The 18,625-nt window shown below is 51.8% G+C and overlaps 1 protein-coding gene across 1 annotated transcript in view; it reads right to left on the bottom strand.

The window, feature by feature from the left end:
• LOC311365323 (protein Jumonji-like) overlaps positions 1–18,625 on the bottom strand; it is a gene marked incomplete at its 5' end in the record, with an annotated part of 76,301 nt that overhangs the window by 25,598 nt on the left and 32,078 nt on the right. Inside the window, 2 exons of the mRNA XM_084484836.1 lie at positions 1,219–1,431; positions 11,247–11,575. Of these exons, the coding sequence (XP_084340962.1) occupies positions 1,219–1,431; positions 11,247–11,575 (542 nt within the window). The remainder of the gene's footprint in view (positions 1–1,218; positions 1,432–11,246; positions 11,576–18,625) is intronic.

The following is an 18,625-nucleotide window of genomic DNA, read 5'->3' as shown; positions in this document are numbered from 1 at the left end:
CGTGCCGCTGCCTGTGTCGGGCTTCATGTGTGGCGGCGGAGGCCCACAATGCGCCCGTGGTAGGTTTCTCCACGGGGTGTCGGGTGTCAAAGAGTTCTCCGGGAGTTCAGCGTTCAGCACGGGGTGAGCCTGCCCTCCACCTCTCCCTCCTGTTCTCCCCCTCTCCCCCTCCTGTTCTCCCCCTCTCCCCCTCCTGTTCTCCCCTTCTCTCCCATTATCTCCCCCTCTCTCCCATTATCTCCCCCTCTCTCCTATTATCTCTCTCCCCCCCCGGTCCCTCTCTTGACATGGGAGCAGAGCATCGAGTTCACGCCTCCACTATTCTAGGGGGCGGGGGGGAGGGGGGGAGGATGTCAGAGAGGTCGGGGGAGCAAGCGCGCGGGGTGGGGGGGGGGGGGGCATGATGTATGGGTGTAATGGAGACTGCGGGAAGGAGGGCCGGAAGATTCAGGGAATAAAGGAGGGAGTGTTAAAGTGGTTGTGTACGTGTGTGAGTACGCGCGTGTGTGTGTGTGCGTGGGTTCGTGCACTAGTATATCTTGTTTACTTTACCAAGTTTGGGAGTGGACTGGCGGCGCTGCGTGTGAAGTTATACATTCATTATTAATCCCTCACATCGACAGGGGCCACAGAGGGGGCCCGAGAGGCACGTATCTGTATGCAGACGCATGGCACGGGGCATCCATGCATTAAATGCCTTCTCTGCCGGCCCACGGGCATGCACGCGCGTGTTTATGTGCGTGCGTGCACGCCCGTGTGTGGGTGTGTGCGTGCGTGGGTGGGTGGGTGGGTGGGTGCGTGTACGTTTGTGCCGGTTGGGGCTGGGCCAGCTGTTGCCGTGCGTGCGTAAACACCTTGTTAAGGCTTCAGAAAAGACTTGTTAATTGGGGTGGAAGAGTACTGGGATGAGATGCAGAGCCCGCTCCGCCGCCACCACCACCACCGCCCCCTCCCCCTCCTCCTCTTACGAGAGCAACTAGAATACAGAGCAGCACCCAGCAGCTGTCTCATCTTCAGACGCAATAATTGTCCTTAGAATCCCACAAATATTCCAGTTGACATTTTGCACCTGTGTGCGCGAGCGCACATTAGTGTGTGTGTGTGTGTGTGTGTGTGTGTGTGTGTGTGTGTGTGTGTGTGTGTTTGTATGCGTTTTGTGTGCGTCAGTGTGTGTTTGTGTTTCTTTTGTGCCTTGCATGTCTCGGGGGCCGTCCTCACCGTGTCCGTTGAGGGGCTGTCTGCCCGGGGTCTTGCCCTTGCGAGGGGTGGACTGGCAGGAGGAGGAGGAGCCGTAGGAGGCGTAGGGGCCGTTGCCGTGGTGATGGCTCCTCCTGGTGGGCTCCTCCCGCGTCTCCCTTACGCTGTCCTCCATGTCCTCCTCGTCCTGAGAGCTGCCGAAGTAGGCCATGTGGCTGGGGAGGGCCGGGGAACCTGGGGGGAGAGGGGGAGGAGCGTTGATGTACAGAGAACCGCAGTCAGCACGTTCAGGGCTCTGTGCTCCAAGAGCTAAACATGGAGGAGCTGATTAAGAGACAACAATAGACTGTAGGCACAGGACTCTTGTCCTCCATGAACTCAACATGGAGTTTTATAATAGACAACTATCCACAAGTTTCCTGGGGTGGTTACTGGGGAAATGTGGGCCACACTTCCGGCCGCCCACACGCCTCAGCTGTGTTTTTAGTTGATCAGCTGGCAGGCTAATCACATCACTGTATATAGTGGCTCTGTCGCTGAACACAATTATGGCTTTAAAAAGCTTGGGAACAACGTGTGCCGTTCGAGGATGTACTTACAACCGGACAAAACAAAATGATTGGTTGAAATCAGGAATGAATGAATGACAGACGGCGATTGTTTACATAGATCTCGTAGTAACCGGTAGTGAAGCCCAAAATTTGCACAAAGCATCACAGGGTGTTGGAAACTTGTGGCTAGACTGTAGGTACACTCTCCTCCAAGAGCAAAACATGGAGGAGTTGAAAAGGGAAAAGTGTTTCCCAACCAAAAACAAAACATTGCTTGATCTTAAACTTGGAACTGAATCAAAAGAGATAAAATCTGCACAACCTCTTTTTGATTAATAATTGAGAAGGCAACTTTTGCTATGCAGAACCCGTTTCCTAGGCCAAGAAAACACTGCTGGTTGCAACAACGTCACAATTACACTACACATGCTGCAGTACATCCTGGAGTTCATTGTAACACATTCGATCTCAAACACTTGACACACTTTGTGAAAGATGGATTCTAGATGAACACGTGTTTGGTCACTAAACATGGTCTGTGATGGAAAGCCAAACACACGCAATTATTCATGCACCTTTACATGCATGAGCGCACACGCGCACACACATCCGCAAATGCACAAAACCACTCTCACGAAAGGTCGTAAAGTGTTATTAAAGCTCATAATGTTGTGCTGATAAATCAGCGTGCAAGCGGTTGGCTCGTGGGCGTGCGTGAATGAACAACACAATCCTGTTTGGATTGAAACCCGAGTCTCTGACGTTGAGCGTCCAGCTGTAAATCATGAGGGAAACGTGCCGCTCCACCACCTCTCGTGAGACCAGAAACCACAGAAGAAGAAGAAAGAACAACAGCCACACGGGTGAACCCGAGGTGTAATACTGGTGGTTGGCGGTTCAACTGGAGGTCTGAAAAACGTATCGGCCCGATCTCTTTTTTCCCTCCCACATTTTCTCTTCTCTCTACTATCACTCCTTCTTCCTTTATTCAGCGTTTGGTACACAGAGTCCAACGGCCTCTCAAAATAAATGACCACGGTGGAAATGCGACGCAATCTGCATTATTTACAAGGATGGCTCGCTCAGCGGCGTGTGCTGTAGAGCAATCCTTAAGTCCCAGCGTAGCTCCGATGCACACTTGCATTGCCGGCTTCTGGCCTTCCTCAGTCAGTCTCTCCCTCTCTCTCTCCCCCTTATCTCTCTCTACTTCACACACCCTGTGTCCTACGTGTGTGTCGACTTTGCAGCGTGTGCTTTGACCTCTGGGCGCTTTGACCTCCCGTGGTCACACCTGTTTGACCTCCAGCTCCACAGGAGTAGAGGCTAAAGCTAGTGCAAGATGCCCATCCGTATCGACTGGACCGCGCCGCACTAGCACTTAGCCTTGCCCCAATGTCCCACATGATCTTCCACTTTTAAACCGTTTCAGGCTGTGAGGAGGCCGACACGCGAGAGGCTCGGCACGAGGTCACGTTGGGTTTTGAACCGGCGACCTGCCGGGCGGTTCGCCTGAAGGAGGCAGAGCCACTGAGTGTTCAGCTAGCGTCAAGAGGCATCGAGGTGGAGACAAAGGAGACGTCCACCAAAGACACGCATGCCGCTTCCACTGTGCACTTTCAAACGCCACTCAAGCGTTCGTTCGTATCAGTCCACTAAACGCTACTCCTGGTCAACTCTACAATGCCCCGGCATCGTTATTTAATCAGAGCTTTTTACGAGCGAGGAAACAGAGGCAGTTTATGATGTCCCAGGGTGCTTTATTACTAAATCGATGCCGTTGCAAATGCGACGAGCGCAATGGTTCATTATATTTTCATTGGGACAATGTTTATTATTAAAGGCAACACAGCCGGGGAATGGGGGACGCCAGGACGATTTACCCGTTGTGACTGATCGCGTCAATACAATTATCACCGGCATTAGTCTGCCTGGAGCAACCGCACACACACACACAGACACACACCCACACACTCAAAGACACACACACCCAGGGAGGTGGAGGCGTAATCACAGACCTCCGATCTCACATGGACGGATGAGGTGGATTAGAGAAGCAGCACAAGACATCATCTGTCGGCGGACCTTTGGAGCCGTGTGCCGCCGCGTGCTGCTGACTCATGGGCCCGGGGCGTGGGCGTGTGAAGTGCAGGGGCCCTCACAGAAGCGTTTATGAGTTTCAACAAAGAGGGAGGGGGGGGGGGGGGGGGGGGGGGGGAGGGGGCAGGATTACTGTACAACTGCCCGTCAATTAGATAGCAGATACTTGAGCTTTGTGACTCACAAGCAAGCGCACACACAACTCAACAGAATTGTGAAACACTCGCTTGGTCAGAGTTAAGTGTGTGTGTGTGTGTGAGGGCTGATACCTCAGTGACACAGTAGCTAAGCTTGGCTTGGCTTCTCTAACAGAGATGTCATTACACACACACACACACACACACACACACACACACACACACACACACACACACACACACACACACACACACACACACACGGCTCAGAAGCACCACTCTGGGCCTCTCACTGTCAAGTGCACCGCTGGCGCGATCCACCAGCACCGCGAGCAGCCCGGCGCAGAGCTCCATCTAGGAATCCACTCGGTGGGGGACGCAGGATTAGAGTTTCACTTTGCTACAGTGCGCCGGGACCGGCATAAAAACACGCGAGTGTGTGTGTGTGTGTGTGTGTTGCGACACCGGGGCGGCCAGGATAATGGGCTCGGATTAGCTCCGTGCTTCCAGCGGTCGGTCGCCTGCTGGCGGCTCCAAGGCCATATCTGGCTCGGTCGACGCTGGGCTCACAGCTGCACAGCCCGCTTGTTATGATGGATCTGGAGAGGGGGGGTTGAGGGGAAGGGCGTTCGCAACGCCGCCGCCGCAAACATGTTGGAGGTTTTAGCTAGTGGCTAGACTTGGCCACTTCCCGTGTATGCATGCATGTGCTGTATGTATACAAGGGTCGCAGACACACATGCATAGTCTGAGTCACACACACACACACACACACACACACACACACACACACACACACACACACACACACACACACACACACACACACACACACACACACACACACACACACACACACACACACACACACACACACACCCCTATCTCGGGTGGCACGGTAAATGCTAGTCCCTCTGAACTAACAAACAGTGGTGGAGCGATGCCACATTGGTCCACTCTGGTGCTGTCCACCAGCCTCATTAGCTTAATGGAGCTCATTTACTGGCCAGGCCCGGGGTCAGGGGGTCAATAGGAACCAGGCTGTGGGGGTCACCCGGGGTCACAGAGGTGCAGGGAAGGTTTGGTGGTCCGTCTCGTCCTTTTTAAAAACAAAGGCGTGAGTTGTGCACGGGCCAGAGAAAATACCAGAGTAACTCTGACCAGGTGAACGTGTGGAGCAAGGTGAGGCCAGATACAAGGGGAGGAAATATGAGACAGAGAGAGAGACAGAGAGACACAGAGATTGCAGTGAAGGCTGCAACTCAGAGAGAACTACCAACACACACACACACACACACACACACACACACACACACACACACACACACACACACACACACACACACACACACACACACACACACACACACACACACACACACACACACACACACACACACACACACACACACAGCCAGATTCTAACATGAGACCGAAAGCCTGTTCTGTTCCCCAATCTCACACACACATGGGGGGCCCCCTCCATCTCAGAACTCCAGCAGCGTTCAAAACCCCCAAGCCACCCCCCCCCCCCCTCCCAATTACAGCGGCCTTGTTCTGACCGCAGACCAATCAAAAGCGAGGTCTGAAAGCGTCTATTAGGAATGTCATTTTTAACAGGACTCTGGGGGTAATTACAACCCCCGTCCCCTCTGCTGATCCCCTTAAGTGGAACAGAAACAATGAGGACAATTTATAGTCCCGCAGTCAATCAGCGGAGCGGCGCCGCAGACGCCAAACGACAACGGGGACCCCGAACCCGAGGAGAGAGAGAGACAAATGAAATCCGAATCAATTAAAGAGGGAGAGAAAAAAAACAAAATCCGTGTTTCTTTCCGAGACGGCTCCGCCGACACGAGATGTGCGGTGTGTGAATGAAAAGGAAAACGAAGAAATGTCCGTTTGTCTGGCTGAGCTCCGAGCGGAACCACCTTGACGGGTCGCCTTGAGAGACCGCTCGCTCTATTTAGAGCGTCTCGCTCGCTGCATCACTTGACCTACTGACCCTCACCTGCGGAGGCTAGCTGAGAGACCTCAGGGAGGAGATGCACTCCTCATAAACAGCGTCTCATCCGGGACAGGGCGGCCCTGCGCGCTGTTCCGCCTGCTGCCTTGCATGTGTGTACTGCGAGTGCTAAGCCCTGATGAATTAAAACAACTCCATTACCCCTTGCTAAAGAGGGTCATTCTTTCGTAATGTTTAAATAGCGTGATATGAGCTACATCTCGCAGTGAATAGTGTATTTGGGTCAGAGTGTCATCACACAGCGATCAAGTCATTACCTGGGTTCAACCAGGCCCACACACTCCACCACCACTGTGCCCAGTGCTGCCCCCTGCCTGTCCCCCCTGGGCGTGACACCCTGATGGTCTCCCAGAGGCAGACTGGCTGGCTGCCGCCCAGATGGCTCAGGGGATATAAACAGTCCAGCCGTGGGCCCGGACCACACATAAACATCAATCTGAGAACCAGCGCCACACACACACACACACACACACACACACACACACACACACACACACACACACACACACACACACACACACACACACACACACACACACACACACACACACACACACACACAGTATGTGAGGCTCGCTATTTATGCATGTCTTGATAAGTGAGTGTGTGTTTGTGTGTGTGAGTCTATCAGAGTGTGTTTGTGTGTGCGTCTTGTGCATCAGTGGTTTTTTTTGTGTGTGTTTCCAAGTAACTCTGCATAAACACATGTGTGAGTAAGCGTCTGTGTGCTATCTGAACATCTGACCGAGTGTGTGTGTGTATGCTATCTGAATACCTGCGCATTTGTGTGTGTGTGCTTGCTATCTAAATACCTGAGCGGGCGTGTGTGTGCTATCTAAATACCTGGGCTTACGTGTGCACGTGGGTGTGTACATGTGTGTGTACATGTGTGTGTACGTGTGTGTGTGCGCGGGCCAGAGCCCAGCCGGAGAGCGTCCTCACCCTCTCAGACACTACCCGGTGTGGGAGGTGCGGGCCCACACCGTCCACCCTCCTGCTGCTCCCCGTCTCCCCGGCAGACGGACGCACTGCTCTGCCTCCCGCACCGTTACTCCCCCGTTGCATCAGATTAATATATCCATCCACCCCCCCCTCCCCCACATCATCATCATAACAAATTAAAAATCCCCCCCCCCCCCACCAGTCTTCCCATTACGCTCCCCGGCAACAATGGCCTGGCAAGCAAAACGTCTCCCAATGAGTCCCAGAAGAATTCATGCAGTCGCCAGTTTGCGTGTATGCGTGTGAGGGCTGTCAAAAGTGCTCAAAAGTGACGTTTGAAAATTCGCTCAAAAAAAACCCCACATATATTCTAATTATTCGAATATCTATATTTGCGCATTATGTCAATGACGCGCATTACGTCAATAACAGGACAAACTAATACAACGAGACATAACTACTTGTATAGGTAGTTTATTTAAGTTTAAACATATTTGACAACATATTACCTACACAAAAATAAGTAGGCCTCAATGAACTAATGGCCAAGACCGCAGACCTCACTCAACAATGAACAAATGCTGAGTGCTGATCAAGAGTTTTGTGCAAGCAATTTAAGGTCCTGACTCTTGTCCCAAATATGGCAGGCTTCATTCATTGATTTAGTGATTCACCCGTGGCAGCCGCTGTGTGTTTTTCCACATTTGAATATAAATTTTCACCTTTGAATGTCTGATTTTAAAAACTATTCGAATATATATTCAAATTTAGAATATTCGTTGACAGCCCTAATGCGTGTGTGACTGACGACATCAAATACACACGTACATGTACGTGCGTAGCCGTGTGCTTGCGTGCGTGCGTGCGTGCGTACACGTGTAACTGACGAGGTGAAACACGCACACGTTTGCATGCGTGCATGTGTGTATGTACACGTGTAACTGACGAGGTGAAACACACACACACACACGTGCGTGTACACCTGTAACTGTCACGTGTGCGTGCGTGCGTGCTACACCGTGAGTCACTGTGAGGCGGGGGGGCCGCGCTGTGATTTCACAAGCCGGCCGCACCGCGCCGCTTTCTCTGCCTCTCTAAACGTTTCCGTGTTGCGTTTCGCCTTCCTTTGTGGCTCCTCAGGGCGGTGAGAGAGGCCTTTATGCGGCTGTCAGAGTGACTGACAAATGGTAGGGCAGTGTGGGGGGGGGGGCTCGCCCGATAAGATAAGCAAATATAATTTCAAGGTGTGTGCGAGGTGGGAGGGGGCACCGTGTGAGAGAGGCGGTGTGCAGCTGTAGGGTGTGTGTGTGTGTGTGTGTGTGTGTGTGTGTGTGTGTGTGTGTGTGTGTGTGTGTGTGTGTGTGTGTGTGTGTGTGTGTGTGTGTGTGTGTGTGTGTGTGTGTGTGTGTGTGTACGCCTTTTAGGTCTTCAGACTGAACTCACAATGTCCACGTCCGCGATAAAGGCAAGGGAGGAAGGACTGATGGGAGGGCGAGGGAGGAAAGGTGGGAGGAATCAAGACAGTGCTGAGGGGCATATCAGACTCGTGAAAAGGATTGGGGGGGGGCGGGTGGTCTGTCACGTGTTGACAAAGGGGGTCTCAACAGGTTTCGCATCGACTAGATTCAACAAGGAAACGCATACACAGAATGTACAGGTGGGGATGACACACACACACACACACACACAGGAGCTGTAAGGATACATTGCAGGACAGGAAATACATTCTCTCCCACACACACACCCTGAGGGTCTAGGCTGACATTCTCCCCGGTCCCTCTCCCGGTGGGGGCGCTCTGGATATGGGTCACATGCGAGGCCACGGGGATAAACAGACTGCAAAGGCAGGCTGCGGCGCAAAATGTCATCGGCACAGCGTGCATGCAGACAGCAGCCGCACCCACACACACACACACACACACACGCACGCACACACAAACACGCTCGCTTGGGCTATAAATACAGTGGTCAAGCAGGGAGTAGCGGGGTGGGAAACGGAGCCCCGTGGAAAACCCATTGGTGGTTAGCTCGGCAAATGAGCGCTATAATTAGCATTAGCTTTAGCATTAGCCGCCGCGTAATGAGCAGAGCCCCTCACCGCAGCCAGAGTCGTCGACGACTGGACCGCGGAAGCCGAAGCGGCAAAGGAATTAGCTTCATTAGCGGTGATGTGCTACGCCACACTGTGAGAGGCTGCTAGCGTGAAATCAATACGATGGGCCGCTCGGTAGAGAGCGGACTCAGTGAGCGCCGGCGTTCTGGAGGCGGCGGCGGCGGGCGGCAGCCGTCCAATCTCCTGCAGCCGAGGACACGCCGGACGTAATGATATACCGTTATATGTGACGGGGCGGCCTATATATTACCCATCAAGGAGACCACCACCGCTACCACCATCATCATCATCCCCTCCCCCCCACTCCGTGTGAAAGCCACCGAGGCTGCAATTATGAGCTGGTGAGCAGCAGACCCCCGCTAGATTAAAATGACATTCAATCAGGGGAGACTTCCTGCCAGAAAAAGGGATATGGCCGTCGGCTGGGAACTGATTGTAATCTAAATTTGCCACCCCAGTGTCTTTAGCCTAGTTTAGAGAGGTTAATAATGATAAGGGGGGAACTCATCCACGCTAAAGGGATTCTTTTTTTCCCCTCGTTTCGGAGAGAGAGGGGTCCATTTGTAGGCGGGATCGTGAAGAGTAGGTTACCCACCGCATGAGGGTGATCAAGGACGTTCTGAGGATCAGGACGACCGAGCAGAAAGTCAAGGTTGTGGGCCAAAGGAAATGGAAGGAAGTACGTTTGAAAAGACAACGTAGTCGCCCCTCCCTCTCCCCAACAGAGACGTCGATCTAGCATCCCGGGCCTTGTAAATGACGTCTGGGTGGTGGTAAAATGCACAGTAACTAAATCACCGGTCAGTAATCTGTAGTAAACCCGGCTGGGATTCGCAAAGGTCTCCTCACCCGCGGTTTAGAACAGACGCCACCTCCTGCTCAGAAAGCTCTCTGGCGCTTCTCCCAACAACAACCACAGTTTATATCCCCCAGTAATTCTGGGGATATAAATGAAAAGGCAACCGTTTCCAGAGGACATATCTCTTTTTCATAGGGGCATAAAACACTTTATTAATCTCTTCACTAGGATAAAAAGAGACTGTGTGTGTGTCTGTGTGTGTGTCTCTGTCTGTGTGTGTCTGTGTGAGTGTATGCCTGAGTGTGCGTCCGTGTCTGTGTGTCTGTCTCTGTGTGTCTGTGTGTGTGCGTGCATGCGTGCATGTGTCTGTGTGTGTGTGTGTGTGCGTGTGTGTACTCCAGTCTGCTGTGAGCCAAGAAAGGCAGTGAAGCAAAGTAGGGCATTAAAGCAGAGTAGAGTGTTTAAGATGATGTAGCTTTTATATTTTAAAGCCTTAACTCAACTGATTACGTTAATGTAAACACAGAAAGGCACACCGAAGACCATGGAAGATGGAATTCTGAGATTTGTGAATCGAGTTAAGAATCGAAGAAGATAAGAACTCACGATTCTTATGTGAATCACTTTCCATTCAAGAATATGTTCCCCCCCACCCCTGTCAACCAGGGTGCCTATCCCTGGGAAGCCCACAAACACCCGCACATCCACTTAAAGACATTTCTAAGAAACCAGGGTTTTCAAGCAAAACCTTCACAACACAAGGACTAACACTCCTCTGTGCTTCACGCGTACGGTGTGTCTGTGTGCCGGAAACAAAGTTCCTTAGGAGTGTTGAATAACTTCGGTGAACTCAAAGGCAAAAAAATAATATTCAGGAACCACTTTTCAGGAACAAACTAGCACACTTCTCTCTTACAGACACAAGGACCCCTTGTGTGTGTGTCTTCAGTGTGAGCATATCATCTTTTCTATCAATAGACTGTATATAAATGAGATTTCATTAATTGCGGAAGTGGAAGAAAACATTTCAATATTAATGTGATTTACAAACTTCAAAGGTTGACGAAGAACTTCAGAACTATGAACTATGAGATTGTTTTTAATCTCATCGCGTTTGAATCCAGGGTTCAGGGTTCATCAACACATTTAACAACAGTTACAGCTAATATCAATGTCCCGGTGAACTTAATCGCACCGCTCTACTACACACCCGGTGACTAGCAGTAGTTTGCCTGTGTCCCTGAGGTTTGCTAAAACCTTCTCAGGGAATCAAATATCAACAGCCTCCATATGCACATCAGGGGACCCCAAGTGGGGTCACGACCCCGAGGGAACGCCTGGACCACACCGTAAGTGAGCAGTAGTGAAAGGGGAAGCGCCTCACCTCTCAGGCAGAGGAACGTGAGGAAGTCCTCCGTCTTGGGCTTGCGTCGGGTCAGCTCCTGGATGGAGGCCGCGGAGGCCGCAGAGGCCGAGGTGGAGGCGGGGGCCGAGGCGGGGGCCGAGGAGACCGCCGTGGAGGCTGTGGCCGAGGCGCAGGAGGAGAGGCAGAGCGAGGACAGGGAGGAGAGGGAGGACGAGGAGGAGGAGCAGGGCGGGGCCAGTGGGAGGCTGGCCGGCGCCGGGCCCACCTCGGTGGCCACCTTGACGGGCGTGGTGCTGGGGGAGTTGGGCTGGGACTGGGCGAACTTCCTCTGGGCCTGGAGCCGAGGCCTGGAGAGGAGGAGAGAGGAGGGGAGAGTGAAGAGTAGGGGGGGGGGGAGAGGAGAGAGGGGCGATGGGAGGGGGAGAGATGGGGATGGGAGAGATGGGAGAGGAGAGTGAAGAGTAAGTGGGGAGAGGAGGAGAGAGGAGAGCGAGAAGAGAGACGGGAGGAGAATAAGAGGGAGGGGAGACAAGAGGGTTCATTTATTACAGAGCATTACAAGCGTAAAAGTAAACATAGGTTAGGACCCTCACCTCTCCTCAAGCATAGTAACAAAACGAAAGATTTAACCAACTATATTATCATTTTCTCCATTTAAAGAAACAAATTAATTAATAATTTAAAGAAACAAGTTTAATTCAATGTTCTCAGAGAGAACATTGAATTAAACAAACATAACTCTGAGAATGCAATGAATACCACAAAGTAGTATTCTGTAGGATGCTGAAGTACTGATCCAGGAGAGAGGGAGGTGAGTAGGTGAGTAGGACAATGGACTGGGGATAATAAACTAATACAAAGAAGCAGGCTCCTGCACTATTATCGGCTTTGTCCTATTTGGCTACTCTAGCTCTCTTAGTGTCTATGGTCTATCTTGATCCCTATTGTCTGTTCTAGGTCTCCCATCTCTGTCACTCGCATTCTTTGTCTCCTCATCCAATGTGTCTCCATCTCCATGTTTCTCTGTCTCAATCTCTCTCAACACTATAAACAGGCACTTTTAGCACTTTGAGGTCATTGAGTTGATGTAAGGTGCGTTATAAATAAAATGTATTATTATTATTAACAGGCAGCCAAAGAGAGATACACACACTATAATGGGATCCACAGTCATAGTTTGCAGCCTCAAATGATAAGCGCAAGTGTGTGTTCGCTTACGAGTGTGTGGGCTTATGAATGTGTGCTTGTGTGCGTGTGCGTGTGCGTGTGTGTGTGTGTGTGTGTGTGTGCTCTTTTTTTGTGTGTGTGTTACGTTCATAAGTGCGTGTGCCTTGTGATATCCTGGCTTTATTCGTCAATTTGCTGCGCCGCGGCTCGCCACGGCTCGCCACCGGGGGGGGAATCATGTCTGGGGCGCGGCGGCAGCGGCAGCGGCCGGGGACGCGGTAGTCACGGGGAGCCCGGAGCTCCGATTACGCATCAATCAGGGAACGCCGACGGAGTCACAATGGGTCAATTTGTTGGAGCGTCGCAACGGGGAGCCAGGCGCCCCCCAGACCCGGGGGGATGATTGTGCTCCGAGCGCCATGCCACCAAGTGGGGGCGAGCAGAGAAATTGAAAAATGACACGCGCACGCGCACGCACACACACACGCACGCGGTTGATCGTACGGCGGGTGCGAGGCTAAAGGATCGCAGCCCCGTCGACGCTTAAAGGGCAGGCGGGTACTGAATAAACAAACACACGTAAACACCGGGAGGCGCGTGAGGTAGAACAGGCCGGTTCCACCCTTGTGCTGCCGCGTCCGTGACTCATGAACGCTAACCAATCGCGTCGGGTTCGACTGCGGATCAGCCCACCCCCCAAGATGGGTTGGATACCGGATGACTGTGTGAGTCAAGGGAGGGTCACATTACACATGCTGTAATAACGAGTGATAACAAAACGTAATATCAATTGAGAGAGAGAAAGATAACGCTCTATACATTGGCTACCTTATGTTGCGTGAGTGAGATTATCAGGTAAGTAAACAGTTGAGATACCTCAACTGTTTACGGACACAGATGGGCGAGAGCGGCAGAGAGGGGGCGGGACGAAGAGATCCAGGGAGACAGAGAGGGGGAGGGAGGAAGAGAGCCTGAGGGACAGAGAGGGAGGGAGAGAGAGGAAAAGAGCGACAGAGAGAGACAGAGAGGGAGGGAGAAATGGACAGAGAAAGACAAGATTGGAAAAGAGAAATTGATATGCCAGAGACAGATTTCCAGAAGAGAGAGGTTGTGTGACTTCTAGAACAGGACTGAAACCCGCCTGGGCTTGAAGAGAACGGAGAGCGAGAGAGAGAAAGAAGGAAGAAAACAGAAGCGTCGCGGGAGAATGCGGGTGGCAGGCGGCTGAGATAAGGGCCGGTCAGACTGATGAAAGCTGTGATTGAGAGTCTGCTGGGAGTCTCTGCTCCCGATGCTGATGCAAATGGGATATGGGTTGTGCAGTCATAACAGATTAGTGATGGGGCGCTGCAATCTAGCCGGGGCTTTTGTAGTTCCTTCACAGTGGGTGCTGTCTGAGTCCTGCTCAAATACAGTCCTCTTCATAGTGCTGTGAGCATGTTTGCTGGCTAACTGGCTGAACCACTCAGATACAGGTAGTGCTCACATCCACGTGGATCAAGGGAGCCACGCCAAGGACGTGATGGAAAAGTATTTGTTTTCTCTCTGAATCCTTTATGTCCTGTGTTTCTTATTCGACCAAAAGCCTAACTCTCCCCATACACACCATGCAGGTGTGAATGCATGAGGAAGTAATTAAAATAACTAAGTGGTTCTATTTACATGGCACAATTAAAGGCATTTCAGGCATAACGCATCCTAAGTGCTTTACATTCAAAACAAATGTATCTGTAAATATGCATGTGTTTGAGTGCACATGCATTTTAATGGATCCTCCACATGTTGCATGTTATATTCATTCAGTGAGTCATAATTCATTATGTATGTGTAGGTATATACATGGAATATACACGGCAAATATGTGTAAGGAACAAAAACAACTTCAATGCCGTGCATCAATTTGAAACAAGCTATAAAGCTCACGAGAGGCCTTGTGTTATTATGCCTTGATCCCAACGTGGCTTTGCAACACAAACGATTAGACGATGACATTTTCCTGGCAATGTTCTGCACTGGAGCACGAGCTTCCACAGGAAGGCGTGTTCCTCTATCTGTATTTGTAGAGCGAGCGTAGAGAGCAAGAGAGACCTGGACGCCAAGAGGGAACTGGTATTTAGACACAGGTTTGAGTAATAGAGAACTGAGAGAGGAGAGAGAGAACTGAGAGAGAGGAGAGAACTGAGAGAGAGAGGAGAGAGGAGAGAGAGAGAGAGAGAAAGCAAGGAGAGTGAGAGATGAGTGAGCTCTGAGAGAGCTCTGCGAGAGAGCGAGAGAGAGAGAGCAAGAGCAAAAAAAGAGGAGAGAAAGGGGAGAGGTGGAAGGTAGGCCGGGCTTAGCAGACATCCTGTCTAGACGGTCAACCTGAACCGTGATGCATTCTCTGAGTTTACGGCTCTGACCCTCCGCTATCAGTTAGCCGTTACAGGTCAGAGAGGGGGGGGCTGGAGGGGGTCAAGAGAAGGGTCAGGGCGGTGGAGGACTTTAATGGTGTGTATTGACCGCACATTCACCATTCACGTGCATGATGCAGCCGTTACAAAGTTATGACACGATAGACGGCAAATAAATAGACAAGGAGGGAGGGAGCAAGGGAGAGCGCAAGGGACCGAGAGAATGAGAGCAAGAGCGAGACAAAGAGAGGGAAGGAACCAAACAACTTGACACAGGGCGACCGGGAGGATACACGAGCAGGTGATTACAGCTGGATGTCACCATCCACCCCTTTAGAAAACACCCAGTGGCTTCATGCATCACGCTTCAAAATGCCAAGCAGACAGCCATTGTCTCCTGCGCTACCGGGGCCCCGGGGACACTGACGAGAGGAGATAGGAGGGGGAGGGAGGGAGGGTGACGTGGAGGGAAGGCAACTCACTAACAAAAGGAAGAGATTATGTTTCCATCACCCAGCAATCAAGGGTAAGAGGTGGATATAGAAAGATACAGAGTATTTCTTTTTCATTTATGGAATTATAACAATGAATTAAGTGCAATACACCATCTATTCTGTTAATCATACCCTTATTTGTGGGCATTTCATGAAAATGTAAGTGCAGTACATTCAATAACATTGTATTTAATGTACAGTATCCTGTTCCTTAAAACAACAACCCTATTCAAACTGAACAGACGGAGACAGAGCGAGAGAGACGGAACAATCTAGTCTACTGGGCGCTAAGGTGATGAAACTCTGCTGGGACAACATTTATGCCCTCTCTGCCTCCTGTTCTCACACACACACACACACACACACACACACACACACACACACACACACACACACACACACACACACACACACACACACACACACACACACACACACACACACACACACACACACACACACACACACACACACACACACACACCCCTCCTTCCAGCCAATGTTTGTCTTTCCCTTTCTCCTGAATCTCTAAGGACATAATCAGCAGGTTTTTAAACTCCATCCCTCAGCCACCTGGCCCAACGTATCCATCTCCCCCTCTCCCGCCTCCTCCACTTCTGAACCAACAGACTTGGCCTGGCGCCTCCTCCGCGCTGGAAGTCACCTGAAATGCCCTGGCAGCAACAGCTGAGCACATCTATAGCTCTCACACCCGCTGGGCGGGGGGGGGAGACGTGAGCAGAGGGCGACGCTGGCTGTTAGATAGCATTCCCCTGCCTCTTGGCTCGTTACTCTTAGAAAAATGTCCCGGCGGGATGAAAACAAAATATATCTGAAACCCGAGGATGCAGGCAGAGCCCGGCAGCGTCTCGCGGAGCGTGACATCAGCAGTATTGCGGGAGAAACGCAGAGGCAGTGCGATGAGTCGGCTACAGTGGTTAAGGAGCGGGCCAGCCGCTGATCATAAACATACACAAATGACCCTCGTTTGCGGAGAAAAAGGGGGGGAAAAAAACCCTGTCTTTGCCGTCTACAGTAGGGAGAATTACTTTAAGTGGCAATTAGAAAGAAGAGACTGTTATGAACGTGGGGAGCTGATTAGCGTGTCTCCGTCCTGGATGCTGCAGCCTGTTTTACGCCCATCAAATATTAATGACTGAAGCTCAGCAGAAGCACAACGCAAGACACAGCCGGGAATCACCGGAAATAACAATAACCATATGTGATGTGAAGCGCCTGTGCTTATTTGCTCAGCTGTGTAAACCTATGCCTTAACGGGTAATGAAATAGAAAGACAGTGCAGATACCGGTATAAATATTAATATGATGCACCACTGCAGCATCCGCATGGCGACGCTCGACGCGCCGTCGGACGCCAAACACGGGGGTTCAGCGTCAGGAACGCGGCCGGTAGAGCCGTTCCCGTTCCCGTTTTAACCGGAGTGGTAACATCAGCCGACAGAAGACACGCTAATATGCGGGGAGCGAGATGTCATCCCGGTTTGACACCGGGGGGAGGGCTGGCCTCGGGCCCACGCTCGAGCAGAACTTAAATTACGAGATGCGTTACACCTCGCTGATGTCAACCACACACACAGAGAGAGCGAGAGAGATGCCCACTGTGAACCCACTTTGCGTCGAGCGCTGAGAGTCATCCTAAGAACACACCAAAGAGATGAGTCAGCACAACCCCACCCCTGTGAGACCAGATGTGCGGCGTGTGAACAGAACGCCCCACTCTCTATATATAGCAGCGCTATAGGAAGTACATGGGAACCTGATCTCCCTCCCCCCGCTGAAACGTGATAGATGGAGCTGGGAACACCGCGCACAGCAGGGGTGGGAACCCGCGCGTGAGAAGTGGCATTTTGGGGGGCGAATCCCGTTCGGGTGTGAGGGAGTGAGGATGGGGGAGTATGGCTTCTTCTCGTTTGTGTGGTCACAGCATCGGCCTCTGGTGGAAACGTGGGTGCCGGTTCTGGGGCAAGCTCGCGTTACTTTGGGAACCGGAGCTTATCTCCGGTCCCGTCGAAAGAGCATGAGCGAGAGCACACGAGAGAGAGAGAGAGAGGGCTAAATCGCTAAGTGTTTTAGAGTGGAAAGCGAGTTTTTCCCCAGCGAAGGGTGGTGGCGGGCAGAGAGGGGAAGGAAGGCATGAAGTGCATCCGCACGAGTCAATCGACCCGTTGTGTTAATCGATGTCTGGTCCCCGTATAAATTATTGAAGAGACGAATCTTGCCTTTTTTTTTTTTTCCCCGTGAACACATTGACCCCTCTGTGTGTGTGTGCACGTGTTCGTGCCTGTGTGTACACTTTGGTGTAGGGGTTATTGGAAGGAGAGCTTCCCTGTCTTTCCCGGGCTCCTGGGCTGTACTCCACCAATAGATTATCTTGCCTCGGTCTCCAGGGGTCCATGGCTCTCCCCTTCACTCTCTCCCTCCCCCTCAGACTCTCCCTCACCCTCCTGACAAAGCTGGTGGAAATAGGGGCTTATCGTGGGGCTTGCATTGGTCCACTTACAGCTTCAAAGGCATTCCAAGGCCACAGACACTTCAGCACACTTATCAAGACATCTGGCACGGAGACAGAGACATGTATTGGAGGAGAGGGGGACAGGGAGAGATATTACAAGTGGCAGATACACAACAAGAGAGAGACAGAGGGAGAGGGGAGAGAAAGAGCAGGAGAGAGAAAATGAGGGGGAGAGGGAGAGAGCATGCAAGGAATAACGATAGATGATGGATAAGGGAGTAGGGATACATCCGTAAGAGAAGAATAGTGAGAATTGTGTGTGTGCGCACAGTGAGGGAGCTTGGGACGTCACAAACTGGAGAAGGCCGGTCGAGGTAAAGGAAGAGTCTACACAACAGTAGGTGTGCTACCACGGAAACTACAGGAGGTCACTCCACGTGTACAGGGGGGGCCACGACGCAAACCTCTTCCCCACAACCCCTCGCCACTCCAAACTGAAGTCTGGTTCAATCAGAAGGCCCCGGCTCCTCCTCCTCCCCCCCCCCCCCCCACTAACACACACACACACACACACACACACACACACAACACGCAAATCATTTGAAAAGTGGACGCACTCATTCTGCATTGAACCTGACAAGATCTCAACCGATAGCTTGTAATGCTACGGTCCAGCGAGCATCCGGCTTTGGCATTGTGCGCCAGCGCTGGTGAGGTAGGGGTTTGTCTGTCAGTAGAAGTACACTGATCCAGGCTCCCCCGTACCTCCAGGCCGGCTCTCATTGGATCCAGATGGCCCACATGGTCCCAATAGAACCACTACCTCAGCTGCAGCTGGCTCCATTTGAGAGTGCATGTGTGCGCGCGTGTGTG

Source organism: Micromesistius poutassou (assembly GCF_964030765.1).
Source record: "Micromesistius poutassou genome assembly, chromosome: 20".
Lineage (NCBI taxonomy): Eukaryota > Metazoa > Chordata > Actinopteri > Gadiformes > Gadidae > Micromesistius > Micromesistius poutassou.
The sequence above is the reverse complement of the archived record's forward strand: the minus strand, read 5'-3'. Positions and strand labels throughout refer to the sequence as shown.